The 18,133-nt window shown below is 36.3% G+C and overlaps 1 protein-coding gene across 1 annotated transcript; it reads right to left on the bottom strand.

Moving 5' to 3' along the window:
* Positions 1-13,029: 13,029 nt before the first annotated feature.
* LOC132550186 (uncharacterized) lies at positions 13,030-17,884 on the bottom strand. The gene is made up of 3 exons (XM_060214218.1): positions 17,798-17,884; positions 13,286-14,594; positions 13,030-13,085 (listed from the first exon to the last, which is right to left on the bottom strand). The coding sequence occupies exons 1-3, from the start codon at positions 17,882-17,884 to the stop codon at positions 13,030-13,032; spliced, it is 1,452 nt and encodes a 483-aa protein (XP_060070201.1).
* Positions 17,885-18,133: the final 249 nt, after the last annotated feature.

Below are 18,133 nucleotides of genomic sequence, written 5' to 3'. Positions count from 1 at the left end.
GACATAAATCTAAAAAAGGAAAAAGTTCACAAACTCAATATAGGCTCAAAAGTCAGACTTCAACTTAATGAACAACAAAGAAACTGGAGATGTAATGCTACGTGGTTGTTGATACCAAGTAAATTTCAATACAAAAAGACCTGAAATACGCACCAGAGATTTTATAGGAAACCAAACATGTTATGTCTCCGAGACTACAGATGGAATGACTTAAAAACTGTTCAGTAAACAGATTATGCTAGTGCACATCTAGATAGTGCGTATGACCTCTAAGTAACTGAAGTTCATCATTTGAAGGTCAATTGCATGGAAAAGGTAACAGTGTATAAGAAAGTAGTGTAAAATTTTTAATATTACTATCAGCACTACATCAACATTTAATGATTCACTTGATTAAATGTTTGATAAATGTTATTTAAAAAATTGATTTATGATAGTCAACTTTAACCTTCAGTTTTTCCTTTAAAAAGTGGATCCTGGATGATATATATATATTGGGTGTGAAAAGTTAAGATTCCCAGAAATTTGAGCCCACTAGTTGATGTCATGTGATAAAGATTCATGCAAATTAAAAATAACAGCTGAAATAGATTTAAAGTCTTGATATGTTTCATTACGAAATATCTGAAGTGACCAGGTATTTGTATGTACACCTACACATGCAGGTAGATAAAGGATATTTCCAGCTCTGTAGAGCTGTTGACTGGGAAACCTCTAACAAGGTTGTGTAATTTTAGCTTTTGTTAAATACTTTACCTTTAGAAAGATATCCAATGACAACTCAACATGATTTATAGGAATGGTTTTTTAAGGCATCTAAAAACATTACATACAATTGATCAGAAAAGAAGTTTACAGAACTAGAAATGCTTTGTCATTTTAAAAACATGGTGCTGAAAAAGTCATTCTTAAAGTCTACAGAGTTTTATTGGGTATGAGAATATCAGGTAAAGTCATCACACTTCTGGTGTACTTCCTTTACTTGTTGTCTCTTACCACTGACCAGATTCTGATGTCTGTTCTGAGGAAACCTCTGCCACTCCTGTATCAGTACAGTCCGTAATGTGCATTGACGTTATGTCAGAGATTGTCCCACACAATTTGGTTCATGTCCTGTGACATTGTAGGTTAAGGGACGGTCCCTATGACTTCTTGTTGAAGATAGTGTTGCACTTTGTGGTTTGACTTTGTCATTCATTAGGATACCGACTGATCTGCCAATGGATGAGTATGGAAACGCAGTACAACTACAGGTCTGTTGATGGTACACTGCCTAATGTGAACATCAACAATCCGCTGTCCTCAATCTGTTGGCAGAGGTAGATGGAGTTCACCTTTTCTATCTACACAGAAGTCTATATTTTCTATCTGTTGTCTTTTGAGGTTTGCCAGACCTGGGACACTCATCAACATGCCCAGTTTGGGTTCAGACGCTGCATTAACCGAGAAATAAAAGTGTGGTTGACCTGGAAATGTGCAGCTACTTGCCTGTATGTCATACCACCTTTAACCATTTCAGAAGATTGCCTTCTTTCAACATTTGTCAATGCGCTATTTTAAAATACAGTATGAGCATATATGATTTAGGTAGCAAAGCTAACTTATGTTTTTGTTAGAGTAGGGGTTACCCCAGTTTAATATGCATTATCATTTAGTTGGGTGTATTGCTTGGTGGCATACAACACCAAACACCCAAAGGAGCCACGACAAGGAATATGTTAAGTTTTATCTTTACAAGAAAGAAAAACTGATTTTGATTAAAAATTACAAATGGATGGCCTAGTGAATATCGTGTTCTAACACATGTCATGTATAAATGAATAAAAAATACTTTATACCTACTCAAGAAAGGTGACCATTGTAATTTTAAAGATAATGTATTATGAAAGTTACAATTTTTTAAAAAGATTTGTATAATTTTTCTTTGTTGAACCTGTTGGTTTTGTTGATTATGTGACAATCTGCACCAAATTTAGTAAAATGACGAAAATCAGATAGCGCTAACTAACAAAGTAACATGTGTCCATTTTTTAGATCAAACAGTATATGAAATAGTGTGGACTGTATTCATGATGTTAGAGAGGAATGTTATTTAATGTCATCATCGTCTCAGAACATTTACCGTATTTTGTTTTTATCCCACAGTGACTCAGGACATTTACCGTATTTTGTTTTTATCCCACAGTGACTCAGAACATTTACCGTATTTTGTTTTTATCCCACAGTGACTCAGAACATTTACTGTATTTTGTTTTTATCCCACAGTGACTCAGAACATTTACCGTATTTTGTTTTTATCCCACAGTGACTCAGGACATTTACTGTATTTTGTTTTTATCCCACAGTGACTCAGGACATTTACCGTATTTTGTTTTTATCCCACAGTGACTCAGGACATTTACCGTATTTTGTTTTTATCCCACAGTGACTCAGGACATTTACCATATTTTGTTGTGTTTATGCCATCATAACTGCGGTGATTAATTAGTAACAGAGTCATGTTGTGACAGATTAAAATGTTGGAATATTTAACAGTAATGATCCTATTCTGTTAATGAATTAACATTTTAGTCACCAAAACATAAGAGCACTTACCATAGTTTATGAGGCTGAAATGACTCTAGTGTAATGACAGTGAACATAGAAAGCTGCTTATATTTTACAATGAGAAGACAGCCTAATGATTGCTTGTCTGGGGATAGATAATATGTCAAGGAGGGTTATACATAGATTAGACCTGATCAAATTTAGGGATGGCCAGACAGGAAAAGAAAATGAACAGTATACTCAGGAAAACATGGAGAAAAGAGGAAAGAATTAATTGTAGTACAACACTGACAGAGAATAGCTAAGTAATGATAATTTTGCTGGAGTTTCTTCGACTGATAGTTAAGTAGAGCAGCATGACAAATCAGTTAGGTCTGAGGACAAATTTTTATCATCATTAAAATATCTTTAGTAGACAAATGGGAAATTAAAGGAATATGAAGGTTGTGGATTTGGCCAGTCATCCTGTCCTTCAATCTTCTTGAATTACGTTTGTACGTCTAGTTTTCTGTCTGTCTGAACGGGTCCCTTTCTTAGGCATGTTGAACTTAAAGAAAAAGTAGGAGACTGTAATAATTTTATAACCTGAAAAGTTTTATTCAATGGAAAATTTTTCAGATAAACTTGAGGTCTCAGGTAGTCTGCAGATCTCAATCATTCCTTCTGTTACTCCGTCTTTACCACAGCCCTGGAAATTGCATAGCTTGATGACATCTGTTGATTACAGCACATTTTACACTGTAACCTACTAAAACAGGACAATTCCAGATGTAAGGTAAACAGTTTGAACAGGATATCCTTTATATGTATACAAGTTTATTGGGTTGTTTTACTGGACATGGAAAGGATAAGGTCATCAACATTTCACATCACAATAAACACTGTTGGGTGAATAAGACACTAGCCCTTGTTGACCGGCTGGTGTTCAGCCAAAGATATTCATAAGGAGGGGTGTATTCTAAGTTAACCCTTTGTATACTGATAGTGTATACAGGACTGGTAAAGTGAAGGTTTTCACGAGGCCAACGTTTATTTAAATGTCTTAATCTCTTCCACATAGGTATAAAACACTTGGATCAGACACTGACCGACAGAGGCTTGAACTTCCCATCAGGCCTCCTATCGTTCCTGGAGGAATATCAAATGTTTGTGATTGTTTTGTCTGGATGATTGCATTCTTCACTCTCTTTACAAATATTTAACAGAACAGTTAATACTGGACCCTGTATGTGTATGAAATTGAAATTATTGTTGAAATATGACGGAACTAGATTAGGTAGACCGGTGGTGACCAGTGGTGACCAACTGTTGGCTGTGTCTAGAGATCTGGGGAGTTCTAGATTTGTTTGTTTCACTGCATTGTTCACCCCAAGTTTATCGCGTCAGAGATAAAACAGAATTCGGTGTATGACCTTGTTTTTTCTTACCCAGGACATGTGTATCAATGCTTTTGCTGATGGTCCTTGTCTCAACCTACTGTGGAGATAGATGAATTGCAAGGGGGGTGGGGGGGTTCTCCTATCATGAAAATTGTTATGTGTCAACAGTTCAATGCTTTTATGTCAACAATGCCACGATTGAGATGATGATAACATTCCATACATGGGAAAGCCAGCAGGATAATGAAAAATAATAACTCACTCCTTTTGGATGAGATATTAGGGATCTCAACATTCAAGGAAAGATTATTAAGTTGCCAAACTCTGAATAAGCCTCATGTTTGCCACCTAAATATCTTTCCCCTCAGACTGAGCTCCTATGTCTAACTTTCAACAAATCTATTGGTATTAGAGAAGTTAATGACAATGTCGAAGGATGAGGAAGAAAACTACATTTCATTGGGTCAGTTATTACTGAATTTAGGATGATTATCTCTGTGGAGTTCACAAACCATAGGTTTCTTCTGGATATAGCGTAGAATTATTTTTTCCCATCTTTTTATTCATGTAAATGGTAATAATGTAGTTGTGCTGTCTCAGATGATTGATGTGATGAAAAATTGTGGAAATGATTTCTGGTACAACACTACAATTAATACAACAAGGGACATGTGTATCAGTATGTGAAGGCCTGGTGACTGGTATATCTAACTAGCTCTTTATACTGTAATTTTATACATGAAGAACAACCTTAACACATATTAAAATTGTTTCTTTAGCTTCTCTGACAACCTGTCTTTACTTATTTGACATCAAACTTGTTTACTTCAAAGTGAAAGTAGGGTTTTCCGTTGCTAAAATGAAAGTAGGACTGTCCATAGATGATAAGTTGGTCTGTTGTGGTGTTATCATCAATCTTCAATGGCTGTCAAGATGTATACAGATAAAGTGGGATGGAATGTGGATAGATAGCGTTAATGGTGGGCTATGGGGCGTGGATAAGGTGCACTGGCTAGAGTACAATAGCATGTATATACAAATCAGATGCTGTTCCAATTACTTAGTGACCCCCCTGTCAGATGTCTAGCATTCATTGAAAGAAAAAACACAATACACATCATGGCGTGACTTTGTTTGATAGTATAATCAGTAGTCATGCAGCTGGCAGTGGATCGCGTCAGTCTAGTGTGATAAAGTAGACACACTCCTTACCTGCCTTCAAACTATATACGTACATTTATTTGTATGTAAACTAGTGATGGGAAGTTAGTTAAATCCAAAAGAAAAGTCAGTTAAATCCCAAATTGATTACTGGTTAAAATTGGAAAGGCTTTCATTCATAAGAAATCAATTACATAATCAGCTGACAATGTGTTCCATATTTATAAAAAGTGAATGCATGCTCTGTTTTTAACTTGAACCTTCAGCTTATACTGACTAATTAACCATCAGGTTATGCTGACTAATTAATCACCAGGTTACTGACTGATTAACCATCAGGTTATGCTGACTAATTAACCATCAGGTTATGCTGACTAATTAACCACCAGGTTACTGACTAATTAACCACCAGGTTACTGACTAATTAACCATCAGGTTATGCTGACTAATTAACCACCAGGTTACTGACTAATTAACCATCAGCTTATACTGACTAATTAACCATCAGGTTATGCTGACTAATTAACCACCAGGTTATACTGACTAATTAACCATCAGGTTATGCTGACTAATTAACCACCAGGTTATACTGACTAATTAACCATCAGGTTATGCTGACTAATTAACCACCAGGTTACTGACTAATTAATCATCAGCTTATACTGACTAATTACATAAATGATGGGACCATCTCACTAGTTCAATGACTAGTTATAGGGACCTGGTTATATGATACAATGACATATTTGTCATTTGTATCCTCCCTCTTACCTCCCTCAAACTTTACCTTTTCATCTACACTTTTGACCAGCCATCTGCCACAACTGTCTTCTCCCAACCCCACCCCTCCAACAACAACAGACAAATGCCTGTCAATTACAACCTTATATAGCCACAATAATCACATGCCCTCTGAACCTTGAGTTTATTTTCTTTTAAGATCTGTATACTTCTGTATTGATGGTATACTATGGGTAAGGTTGTGTATGTGTAGATCTTGTCCTAAATATAGGCCAGTAACAAAGCACTGACATGTGCCCTTCCCACAGGCAATACACATTGGCTACTATTATGAGGTAGACATGACTATGTATGGACAATATTTGAATAGCGACTGCTGTACTTCAACATTACAACAAGACACAATAACTGCAGACATATGAACTTTTGACCTTGAGACATACAGTGCTGAAGGTTTTAAGTGATTTTGTCTATTTCATAAATGATGGGACCATCTCACTAGTTTAATACTAGTCTCTAGGGACCTGGTATAGTATATGATACAATGACATATTTGTCATTTGTATCCTCCCTCTAGTCCCTACAAGAGATATACTTTTCAAGTCTACACTTTTGAATTAGCCATCTGCCACAACTGCCTCTATCTCCAACCCCATTTTTTCTTTCATCAGTTACAGTACAGACAAATCTCTTGCCTGTCAGATTAACAGTTTATATAGCCACAATAATCACATGCTCTCTGCCATGAGTTTATTTTGTTATAATTAGATACTTCAAAGTATTGACAGCACTACCATCAGAAGGTTGTGTATGTAAAATATTTTATTGGTCCTAAATATAGGCCAGTAACAAAGCACTCCATGTGCCCATTTCCCAACAAACAATACACATTGGCTACTAAGACAAATAAGAATGACTATGTATGGACAATATTTGAATATGTAGAAATGTTGATTTCAACATTACAACAAGACACACATATATAGAAATATTTTAAGACAGTATGAGACATACATATATAGAAGGTTTTAAGTGATTTTGTTATTTGCTTCCTTATAGAGAGGGACCTATATATAGTATTTAATTTAACACTTACTGTGTCTGTATAGAGATTCCTTGGGCATATATAGTGTCTTTTATAGGGAGGTTATTGTGTCCTGTTTAGAGAGGTTGTATATATAGATATAACTGTATAGGGTAGGTTATTGTATATAGATGTATTGTGTTATAGGAGGAATATATAAAAGTGCCTGTCTATAGGGAGGTTAATCATTAGGGGTTCTTTCATCAGTTACAGTACAGTCAACTCTCTTGCCCCCAACAGATGAACAGTGAGTATTTTCACTAGGTAATTTCTGCTATTACTTGCCATGAAGACCTGTTTTGTTATAATTAGAATTCAAAGGTAAAGACAGCACTGCACCATCAGAAGTGTAATCATAAAATATTTTATTGGTGGTAAGTTAACAAGGTTGAGACAGCGGCTGATGAGATACTCCATGCCCATTTCCATATTGCCAACAAACGAATAAAAAAAGTACTAAGACAAATAAGGAATGTTTCTTATCAAAACACAACACGCAAGTATGTAGAAATGTTGATTTCAAATTCAAAACAGAACACACATATATAGAAATATTTTAAGACAGTATGGTCAGGCATGATCTATATATAGAAGTGTCTATTATAGGGAGGTTATTGTGCCCTATATAGAGAGGTATGATCTATATATAGAAGTGTCTTTTATAGGGAGGTTATTATATATAGAGGTTTTTGTGCCCTGTATAGAGAGGATGTATATATAAAGGTGCCTGATATAGGGAGGTTATTGTATATAAAGGTTATTGTGCCCTGTATAGAGAGGTATGATCTATATATAGAAGTGCCTGATATAGGGAGGTTATTGTATATAGAGGTTATTGTGTCCTGTATAGAGAGGTGTGATCTATATATAGAAGTGCCTGATATAGGGAGGTTATTGTATATAGAGGTTATTGTGCCCTGTATAGAGAGGATGTATATATAAAAGTGCCTGATATAGGGAGGTTATTGTATATAGAGGTTATTGTGCCCTGCATAGAGAGTATGTATATATATAAGTGCCTGATATAGGGAGGTTATTGTATATAGAGGTTATTGTGCCCTGTATAGAGAGGATGTATATATAAAAGTGCCTGATATAGGGAGGTTATTGTATATAGAGGTTATTGTGCCCTGTATAGAGAGGTATGATCTATATATAGAAGTGCCTGATATAGGGAGGTTATTGTATATAGAGGTTATTGTGCCCTGTATAGAGAGGATGTATATATAAAAGTGCCTGATATAGGGAGGTTATTGTATATAGAGGTTATTGTGCCCTGTATAGAGAGGATGTATATATAAAAGTGCCTGATATAGGGAGGTTATTGTATATAGAGGTTATTGTGCCCTGTATAGAGAGGATGTATATATAAAAGTGCCTGATATAGGGAGGTTATGGTATATAGAGGTTATTGTGCCCTGCATAGAGAGGATGTATATATAAAAGTGCCTGATATAGGGAGGTTATTGTATATAGAGGTTATTGTGCCCTGTATAGAGAGGATGTATATATAAAAGTGCCTGATATAGGGAGGTTATGGTATATAGGGGTTATTGTGCCCTGTATAGAGAGGATGTATATATAAAAGTGCCTGATATAGGGAGGTTATTGTATATAGAGGTTATTGTGCCCTGTATAGAGAGGATGTATATATAAAAGTGCCTGATATAGGGAGGTTATTGTATATAGAGGTTATTGTGCCCTGTATAGAGAGGATGTATATATAAAAGTGCCTGATATAGGGAGGTTATGGTATATAGGGGTTATTGTGCCCTGTATAGAGAGGTATGATCTATATATAGAAGTGCCTGATATAGGGAGGTTATTGTATATAGAGGTTATTGTGCCCTGTATAGAGAGGATGTATATATAAAAGTGCCTGATATAGGGAGGTTATGGTATATAGAGGTTATTGTGCCCTGTATAGAGAGGATGTATATATAGAAGTGCCTGATATAGGGAGGTTATTGTATATAGAGGTTATTGTGCCCTGTATAGAGAGGATGTATATATAAAAGTGTTTGTAAATTGCTTGAAATAATCCTATTTTGGGGTTCTATTTATGTCCATGTACTTCTGCAGAGTCTTCAATTATCATATTGTTCAGGTTTAGATCTGTGTAAAACAAATGTTATTTATAGTTTAGTGTCTGTAAAATACATCATTGTATGAGTGTTGTATTGTGTTTTTACATACTGACGGCAGAGTAACTTACGTAGAACCAGCAGTGGTGTCTTCATCTTTTCTTTACACCAGTGTCAAATGGTTGTGTGGTAACCTAACATAACTTCACAAGATCTTACATAGATATTGGGGACTGGTCAAGTAACTTCATCTTGGCCAAGTAAACAAAAGTTAAACTTCTATTATAGGATCTGTAAAAGATTACATATAGCCATTGTCCAACAGAATGAGACTTTATTTCAAATTTCATTGGGATAATGTTTGATTATTACGTGATGAAAACTCTATATGACATTATCAGTGGATAAGTTGGATTTATGGGTGAAAACAAGGGACCATAACTGCTATTTTAAGTTGTGACCTATATAATCTACTTAATGTGACCTATATAATCTACTTAATGTGACCTATATAATCTACTTAATGTGACCTATATAATCTACTTATTGTGACCTATATAATCTACTAAATGTGACCTATATAATCTACTTATTGTGACCTATATAATCTACTAAATGTGACCTATATAATCTACTTATTGTGACCTATATAATCTACTAAATGTGACCAATATATTCAGCTAAATGTGAAAAATGTAGTACTTGTTAACTTTAAGTTGTTTTTTTTTCAAATTGAATGGCAGTTATAAGAGCAATCCAGGCAGGATTTATTGTTAAGGAAACAGAAATGTGTTGAAATCTATTATATGTTTATCCTTAGGACTTGATATCAGAATCATTGAGATGAAACTTTCATTCAATATACATGCATGAGTCAATGTGACCTTGAAATTGTTAAAGGTCACCTAATCACCATGGGAATGTTGCTATGTGAAGCTGGCCTGATGGAGAGACCTATATGACATGCTTACCAGTATGTTACTAGTATGAGCGTATCCTAAACAGGAACAAAATTATCTCCGAGCTGTACTGGGCACTCTGTTGACACACTGTCAACACACAATCTGGCCCTCGATGGCACGGGATTGATTTTTGTGTTTTTCCTAAGTGAATCATACACTTGGTGCAAACCCCTATGACAAAAGGTATTCTGGAAGAAATCGGTGACTAATGCTGCGTCTTGTCTACTTTTGCTTTAGACACATTATAGGGACGATCCTGTAATATTATCAATGTAACCATTCTGGACGATCTAAAATTGCAGATGCACATAAAGTTGGAATTAAAGATAGATTGTTGTTTTTTGTTAATGTTTGTGGAGAACCATGCATGATATTTGACTCTTGACTTTCAAATTTTAAAAGACATAACATTTTCCCCAAAATTTGAATGGTGAAAAACATGGATGGTATTAACACATATGCATTGATGCTTTAGAGTCAAAACTTTTGTTAAGGGTAAAGTCATCTCCTAAAGGTCTATTGGAATCTGGAAACATCCATAAGCTGACCTTAAAATGTCCGTAACTGACCTTTGAATAATGTTTATCGACTAGAAGATACTTATATTTTTAGGAAGACAGGAGTCTTTAATATATATATAGATATGAAAGTTAGATTGTGATTTGTGGAAGTTCTGATCTATTGATGTGGAAATTTAGGATATATGCAAAATTTTAGTGACACCCTATCCCAGACCCTAATGAGTACACACATGTTCAAAATGTGAAAAGCTTCAAGGACTTCTGGGGTGATCGAATGCTTGCCAATGTACACATGTACACTGTGTGTGTATTTAGGAAGCTTAAAACATCCCTGATTGATAAAATTGTAAAAACTTCCTGGTAGTATATAGCCTTCTGGATTAGACTGGTCTAGAACAATTTGTGAGGAAATGTTCTATTTGAACATAGGTTCCGCTTCTACTCGTTAGAAATACTTTGTTTTCACCCTAAAATTCCTGATCTGAGTGAAAGCTGCGGATATCAAGAACTTGATATCATTTAAATCATCACTTTTATCAAATATATTCTGTATTGTGATTTGTGTTTGGTCAGATGCTGATTGTATTAATCTGAACAGCTTAATGGAGAGGTTTAAAATTCAGTGCCATTTATTTTATTCAAGTTTCATTTCTTTGGCTGGAAAAACTGGATATTTTCTGTTGTATACCCCTCAGTGCATCTTGATTCTAGGCTCGTAGACCTGAGAGTTGTACGTTCTAACATGTGCTGATCTGTTGATTGGAATTTTGATAATTCCTGAGAGGAGAATTCGGACATGTATTTTTCAGAATGTTAGATCTTGATCATCTCCCATTAGTATGAAGGTAAGTAGAACTTTGTACTGATAAAGGAGGAGAGGGAGTGGGGTGGGAGGGGGATAGTGGGAAGGGTTTGAGACCGGGTGCATGGAGAGAGGGTAATTTCTTTGAGGTATATGATACCGGTGATTTTGTTTAGGATGTTTGATTCTCAAGAAAGCTGTGCTTTAGGCATGGTCAATCTGGTCTCAATAACCTATAAATTCATGTACTACAGGAATGGTCTCATATCAAAACACGTTCAAATTCTGTTTACACTTTTTGCAACAGAATGGTTTCCGATATTTATGTCTAACTGTCTTATCACTTCTCCAAGTCTCGGCATGAAAAAAATTTTAAGGGGCCAGAAGGGTCATTGTTTAGGGGTCAGACTGTACATTTTTAGATGTCATAAATGACATTGTTTAGGGGTCAGACTGTACATTTTTAGATGTCATAAATGACATTGTTTAGGGGTCAGACTGTACATTTTTAGATGTCATAAATGACATTGTTTAGGGGTCAGACTGTACATTTTTAGATGTCATAAATGACATTGTTTAGGGGTCAGACTGTACATTTTTAGATGTCATAAATGACATTGTTTAGGGGTCAGACTGTACATTTTTAGATGTCATAAATGACATTGTTTAGGGGTCAGACTGTACATTTTTAGATGTCATAAATGACATTGTTTAGGGGTCAGACTGTACATTTTTAGATGTCATAAATGACATTGTTTAGGGGTCAGACTGTACATTTTTAGATGTCATAAATGACATTGTTTAGGGGTCAGACTGTACATTTTTAGATGTCATAAATGACATTGTTTAGGGGTCAGACTGTACATTTTTAGATGTCATAAATGACATTGTTTAGGGGTCAGACTGTACATTTTTAGATGTCATAAATGACATTGTTTAGGGGTCAGACTGTACATTTTTAGATGTCATAAATGACATTGTTTAGGGGTGAGAAGGGACCTTTACTACCTTGACTAAGATGTAACAATACCCTGAGAATATTGGAATATTTGTACATGTCTTCTGCCTCCCAACAGGATCTACTGATATCACGATTTAAAACAGGACCTGGTGACTCAGTTAACGTGACTACAAACATGGTTATTTACCTATCCTGTGGACAATTGTAATGATGTGTTGTTATCTTACCTTTGTATGATGCAGATTTCATCTTTTACATTACTTACATACTTGAGGTAAGTCAGATTTCAGTTTCCCAGGATGGACTGTACTTAATATTTATAGATATACCAAAGTATAGATATACCTAATACAAAGTCTCCCTGCTTCCTACCAACTGGTCAAGAGAGGACCTTTTTTACACTTGTAATATAAGGGACATGTGTTTGATACTGGTTCTAGTATGGTGACACACAGGTACTAGAGTGGAATGTAATTCTTGTGTGCAGCAATACTTCAGTTAAGTACACAGGGAAATTTCACACTTTAGTGTAGCTCACCGTGACGTTTATACTCACTTACTGCACAAAGTGAAAACTGATATTTTGTGTGTTGGTTACTGTGAGAACTGATTAGAAATTACCATAATTGTTTAGAATGGTGTCTAAATTATATTAAATATGATAGACTAGCAATGTCCAGAGTTTTATTCTGGGTTCATAATGAGGCCTATGGTTAAAATCACCTGGATTTACATCAGTATGAGATGACCTGTTATTAATACACACAAGTCAGGAATCCAAGGCTCATTAACTATCTCGTTTCTTAAAGCTGCTAGGGTGACATTCCTGGCATTTTATAAAGCCTGTGAAGGAAATTGCTTGCCTTAAATAGATACAAATGTTTTGTATGATAAGTTAATTTATTTGAAGATATACTTCTAGGTGTATCTCTTTTAAATACTATATGATATATAAAATGTTCCACAAGAGAGCACTTCTTGACTTGAGAAAGCTAGAGGTCTCGGTTCGATCCCTAGTGCAGACCATTGAAATGAATAATTACCTCTGCCACAGATGTCATCTTCCTCTTCTGTCTTTCCACTGCCGCTGACCACTACAATAAGTGTTTTCTTTCCCTTCTGTCCACTGCCGCTGACCACTACAATAAGTGTTTTCTTTCCCTTCTGTCCACTGCCGCTGACCACTACAATAAGTGTTTTCTTTCCCTTCTGTCCACTGCCGCTGACCACTACAATAAGTGTTTTCTTTCCCTTCTGTCCACTGCCGCTGACCACTACAATAAGTGTTTTCTTTCCCTTCTGTCCACTGCCGCTGACCACTACAATAAGTGTTTTCTTTCCCTTCTGTCCACTGCCGCTGACCACTACAATAAGTGTTTTCTTTCCCTTTGTCCACTGCCGCTGACCACTACAATAAGTGTTTTCTTTCCCTTCTGTCCACTGCCGCTGACCACTACAATAAGTGTTTTCTTTCCCTTCTGTCCACTGCCGCTGACCACTACAATAAGTGTTTTCTTTCCCTTCTGTCCACTGCCGCTGACCACTACAATACGTGTTTTCTTTCCCTTCTGTCCACTGCCGCTGACCACTACAATACGTGTTTTCTTTCCCTTCTGTCCACTGCCGCTGACCACTACAATAAGTGTTTTCTTTCCCTTCTGTCCACTGCCGCTGACCACTACAATAAGTGTTTTCTTTCCCTTCTGTCCACTGCCGCTGACCACTACAATAAGTGTTTTCTTTCCCTTCTGTCCACTGCCGCTGACCACTACAATAAGTGTTTTCTTTCCCTTCTGTCCACTGCTGCCGACCACTGCTACAAACATACTTTTTCTCTTCTGCCTTTTCCTTCCAGTTGCTGACCTCTGCCACAAATGCACCCTGCCTCTTCTGTCTTTCCCCTCCAGTTGCTGACCTCTGCCACAAAAGACCCCTTCCTCTTCTGTCTTTCCCCTCTGGTTGCTGACCTCTACCACAAATGTCATCTTCCTCTTCTGTCTTTCCACTGCTGCTGACCACTACAATAAGTGTTTTCTTTCCCTTCTGTCCACTGCTGCTGACCACTGCTACAAACATACTTTTTCTCTTCTGCCTTTTCCTTCCAGTTGCTGACCTCTGCCACAAATGCACCCTGCCTCTTCTGTCTTTCCCCTCCAGTTGCTGACCTCTGCCACAAAAGACCCCTTCCTCTTCTGTCTTTCCCCTCTGGTTGCTGACCTCTGCCACAAATGCCACCTTCCTCTTCTGTCTTTCCCCTCTGGTTGCTGACCTCTGCCACAAATGCCACCTTCCTCTTCTGTCTTTCCCCTCTGGTTGCTGACCTCTACCACAAATGCCCCCTTCCTCTTCTGTCTAATCACTGTTGGTATCTAAAGTCTTCTCTTTGGGTTATCTCCAAGGGTACTACATTTCTTCATAAGGACATTAGGGTGGGTCCAATGTTCATAGATCCATGTATTTCTGAATACTTCATTCTAATGATCTTCAATGATGCTGCCAGGCCTTAATATCATTATTGAAGTGATCTTGGTACAGATTATTTATTTTGCATTGAACACTGTTTTGGCCAGAGTGAATGGTGATTGGCTCTCATGGACTATTAACTGGCTGCCCAATAATAACACTATATCAATGTTACCATGGTAACAAGGAAAGTAAGTTATCATGTTATAAACTAGATGTGTTACAAGCATTTCTTGCCACGAGAAATCTGAAATCAGGGCTTTAGTTGTTATGATCAATCTACATGGTATTTTACTTTAAATTAAGCATCTTTTTGATGAAGATGTTTAATAGATATGACAGGCTTATGATTTCTTAAACCTATAATCAACAGGAACATGGATTTAGAATCTGTTGTACATAAATCCAAACTCTATCAGAGAAAAGAACTATGAAAGCCATACTAAAGGACATTAAAAAGGAAGCTTTTCATTTGAAGTTTAAATATGATGTTTTTCTGGTGTAGAACTGGTCAGATATTTATGCAAAAGATGGCAGTACATCATGAGTTTGTCAGATACAGAAGTAACTTTTAAGATGGCAGTACATCATGAGTTTGTCAGATACAGAAATAACTTTAAAGATGGCATTACACCCATAGAACTGGTCAGAGACAGACACTGACAAGATGGTAGTACATTATGAACTTGTCGTATACAGACATATACTCATTCACAATTTATCAGATGCATTAGAATTTCCAGCAACAACCTGCAAGAACTGAATGGGAAATCTTCTACCTAGAGGCACAATGTGCCTGTTGCTTCATGTAAACGTAGCATTTCTTTTATATCTTCTATGTAACAAATTTGCATATATATTTTGTGTACCCTGATTCCTTATACCATAGTATCTATGTCTATATTGATATATCATTTGATGTTAGAGGACAATTAGACTTGGAGGTTAGGTTGACATTAAATAGCCCTACAGTTAAGATTGCATTAGGTCAACTTCATGAACAATATCAGAGTTGTGTCCCCTGGTTGATTGGGAACAATGTAACAAAAATACCAGTTGATTCTCAAGTACCAATATTAAATCCAAAGATAGTTATTGAAATCATGCTGTCTTAAACAGGATTTTGTCCCATCAAATTATAGAATTTCAAATTTAATCTGTTTCTTTCTTAACAATTATTCTGTCAATCATTTCTTTTATATAGAAGGGGGAGTTGAAAAGTTCATAGAACTAGGTACACATAACTAGTCAAGGGTCAAACGAAATCTATTCATATTTACATATTATGTATTTGCAATTATAAACAAATCACAGGTATAGTATCAACTCGTAAACAGGCAAATACTCACACCTGATGGTAACCACAGTGTCCACTCATAACTAGTAATGATCTCAACCTCAAAAATTGATGGAGATGACCATATTTGGTCAGTGAATTATCATACCAACCTACCCTCCCCCCCTCTCCCCATGTCATATATCCATGAGTGTGATTTGACTAAGGTTTGTTCCATCAGCTTGTCATGGTCAAACAGAATACTCCAGTCTAACTTTTTCATGTTTCTTTCATAATACAATATCCCTTCTTCCTTGGGAAATGAAATTTCTAAGAAAAGTATGCCCACCTTTTTATATGTGTTGAGTTTGATAAGGTATAGGTATGAAGTTTTAAGTTGACTATGGTGTATGTTAAATGAAGCTCTGCAGGTAGGTATTGGGCTGGTATTGGTACTTTGACAGGTTGACGTGTAACTCAAACACCTAGGTATGACAAATCAGAATGAACAGGCGGAGTAAAGCTCTGACCACACAGATGTGATATGCCCGGGGTGAAATATCAGTGTGGGTCATATAAGTGTAAAGCTGAAGTTTCTCCTTGTCATACATGTATACAGGTATACTGTGCTCACATATGTATATATATTACCTCGACCCTTACTCATAGTCCCACAGGTACATACGTCACACATCTACAAATATTTACACGGTAATCAGTGAACCATGCCATCATCTGAGTCTGTCATGCATGACGCAGAGTGACAGTGTGTAAGGAGCATTCGATGTGTAGCAGCAGTCCTAAAGCCTATGCAAGCTTTTCACAATTTCTTTACTGGATTTATTTTAGCTATTAGAGACTTGGATTAAGATATTTCGCAAGGTAAGTACAAAAGAGTTCTACTACAAGTGTTCTGCGAGGTTCCCTGGTATGGTATATTTTTAGCCTGTATGTAAACAAATAGTTGGGATTCCCCTGTTTGGTGACAGAATTGTTTAACTAAGTAGTAATCATAAGATTAAGGTAATACACAGGTAAATGATGCAAAGGAACTGTTTAGTACTCTAAGGTCAGGGAGTTGCAATCAAAAAGGGATTGTAGTTTTAGAGATCTAGCAGATAATGTTGAAAGGATGTAGTGATAATGTATTCTTAGGCCGTAAAAAGTACACAGCACTGAAAATTGGATCTGTAAAGTTTGCTGTGTGTATATATACAGATAACAGATTTAGATAGATGATAAATGATTGGGAGACAGAGATTCTGCTGCAGTATACAGTACTTGGATGGATATGGGCTGTACCATAAAGCTGTGAGAGACTGCAACAAATGTGAAGTTCAGGAGACAATATAAACCTTTCTAATTAAATGGATTGTCTAATACGTGATGAGAATATGTAATATGGAGCAGACAGACCCAAATTGAAACCTGAACACAAAATGATAAGGATTTTTACCTATTGAGAATAGCCTGTAGCAGGTCCAGTGAGTGTTATACTTTGCCTTCCATTTTTAAGTCTTTGCCCTTAATGTTTTCTAGTATTGTACCTTGGCTAGTCTATCAAGACATTATCATGATCACTACTTACTGAGATAGAAGAAAAGATTGGGCCAGCTAGGCTGGAGGATTCCAACCCTGTACCTCCAAGCTCCCTAAAGATATCTATTTTATATGAAGAAAATATCGGGTGTAAGTAAGTAAACATAACCAATGTGGTTATTTATTTCAATGCCTCCACTAGGATTCATGTCGAGGACCTCGGGCTTACTAGTCAGACCCTCAACTGATCAAGTTGTATATTGCGACTAGTATTTACCAAGGTTACATACTCCTCCTTCAGGAAAGCATTGGTCCTGGAGTTTCCAGTGGTTACAGCGATGCTTGTGAAAGTAATGCTAAGCATTATTCCAGAATCCTTAAATGGGCGCAAATGTAACTGAGGCCATTATTCATTTCATTGTCTGACTCTCAACCGGTTCAGCTGAAGAGTTCTCTCTAGCCGAGCAGTTTGTCGAGATTAGTATTTACATAGATTACATAAACATTGGCACTCATGATTTATTTCTAATATCACATATTATCCCATATATAAGGCATTACAGAAGGATCAAATTAAAATAGGACCATTTCCTAGCTTTTCTCACAAATTTCT

This window comes from Ylistrum balloti, unplaced genomic scaffold (genome assembly GCF_031769215.1).
Source record: "Ylistrum balloti isolate Yb309-2 unplaced genomic scaffold, AGI_CSIRO_Ybal_v1 Utg370110, whole genome shotgun sequence".
NCBI lineage: Eukaryota > Metazoa > Mollusca > Bivalvia > Pectinida > Pectinidae > Ylistrum > Ylistrum balloti.
Note: the sequence above shows the minus strand (reverse complement) of the source record. Positions and strands in the feature narration are given on the sequence as shown.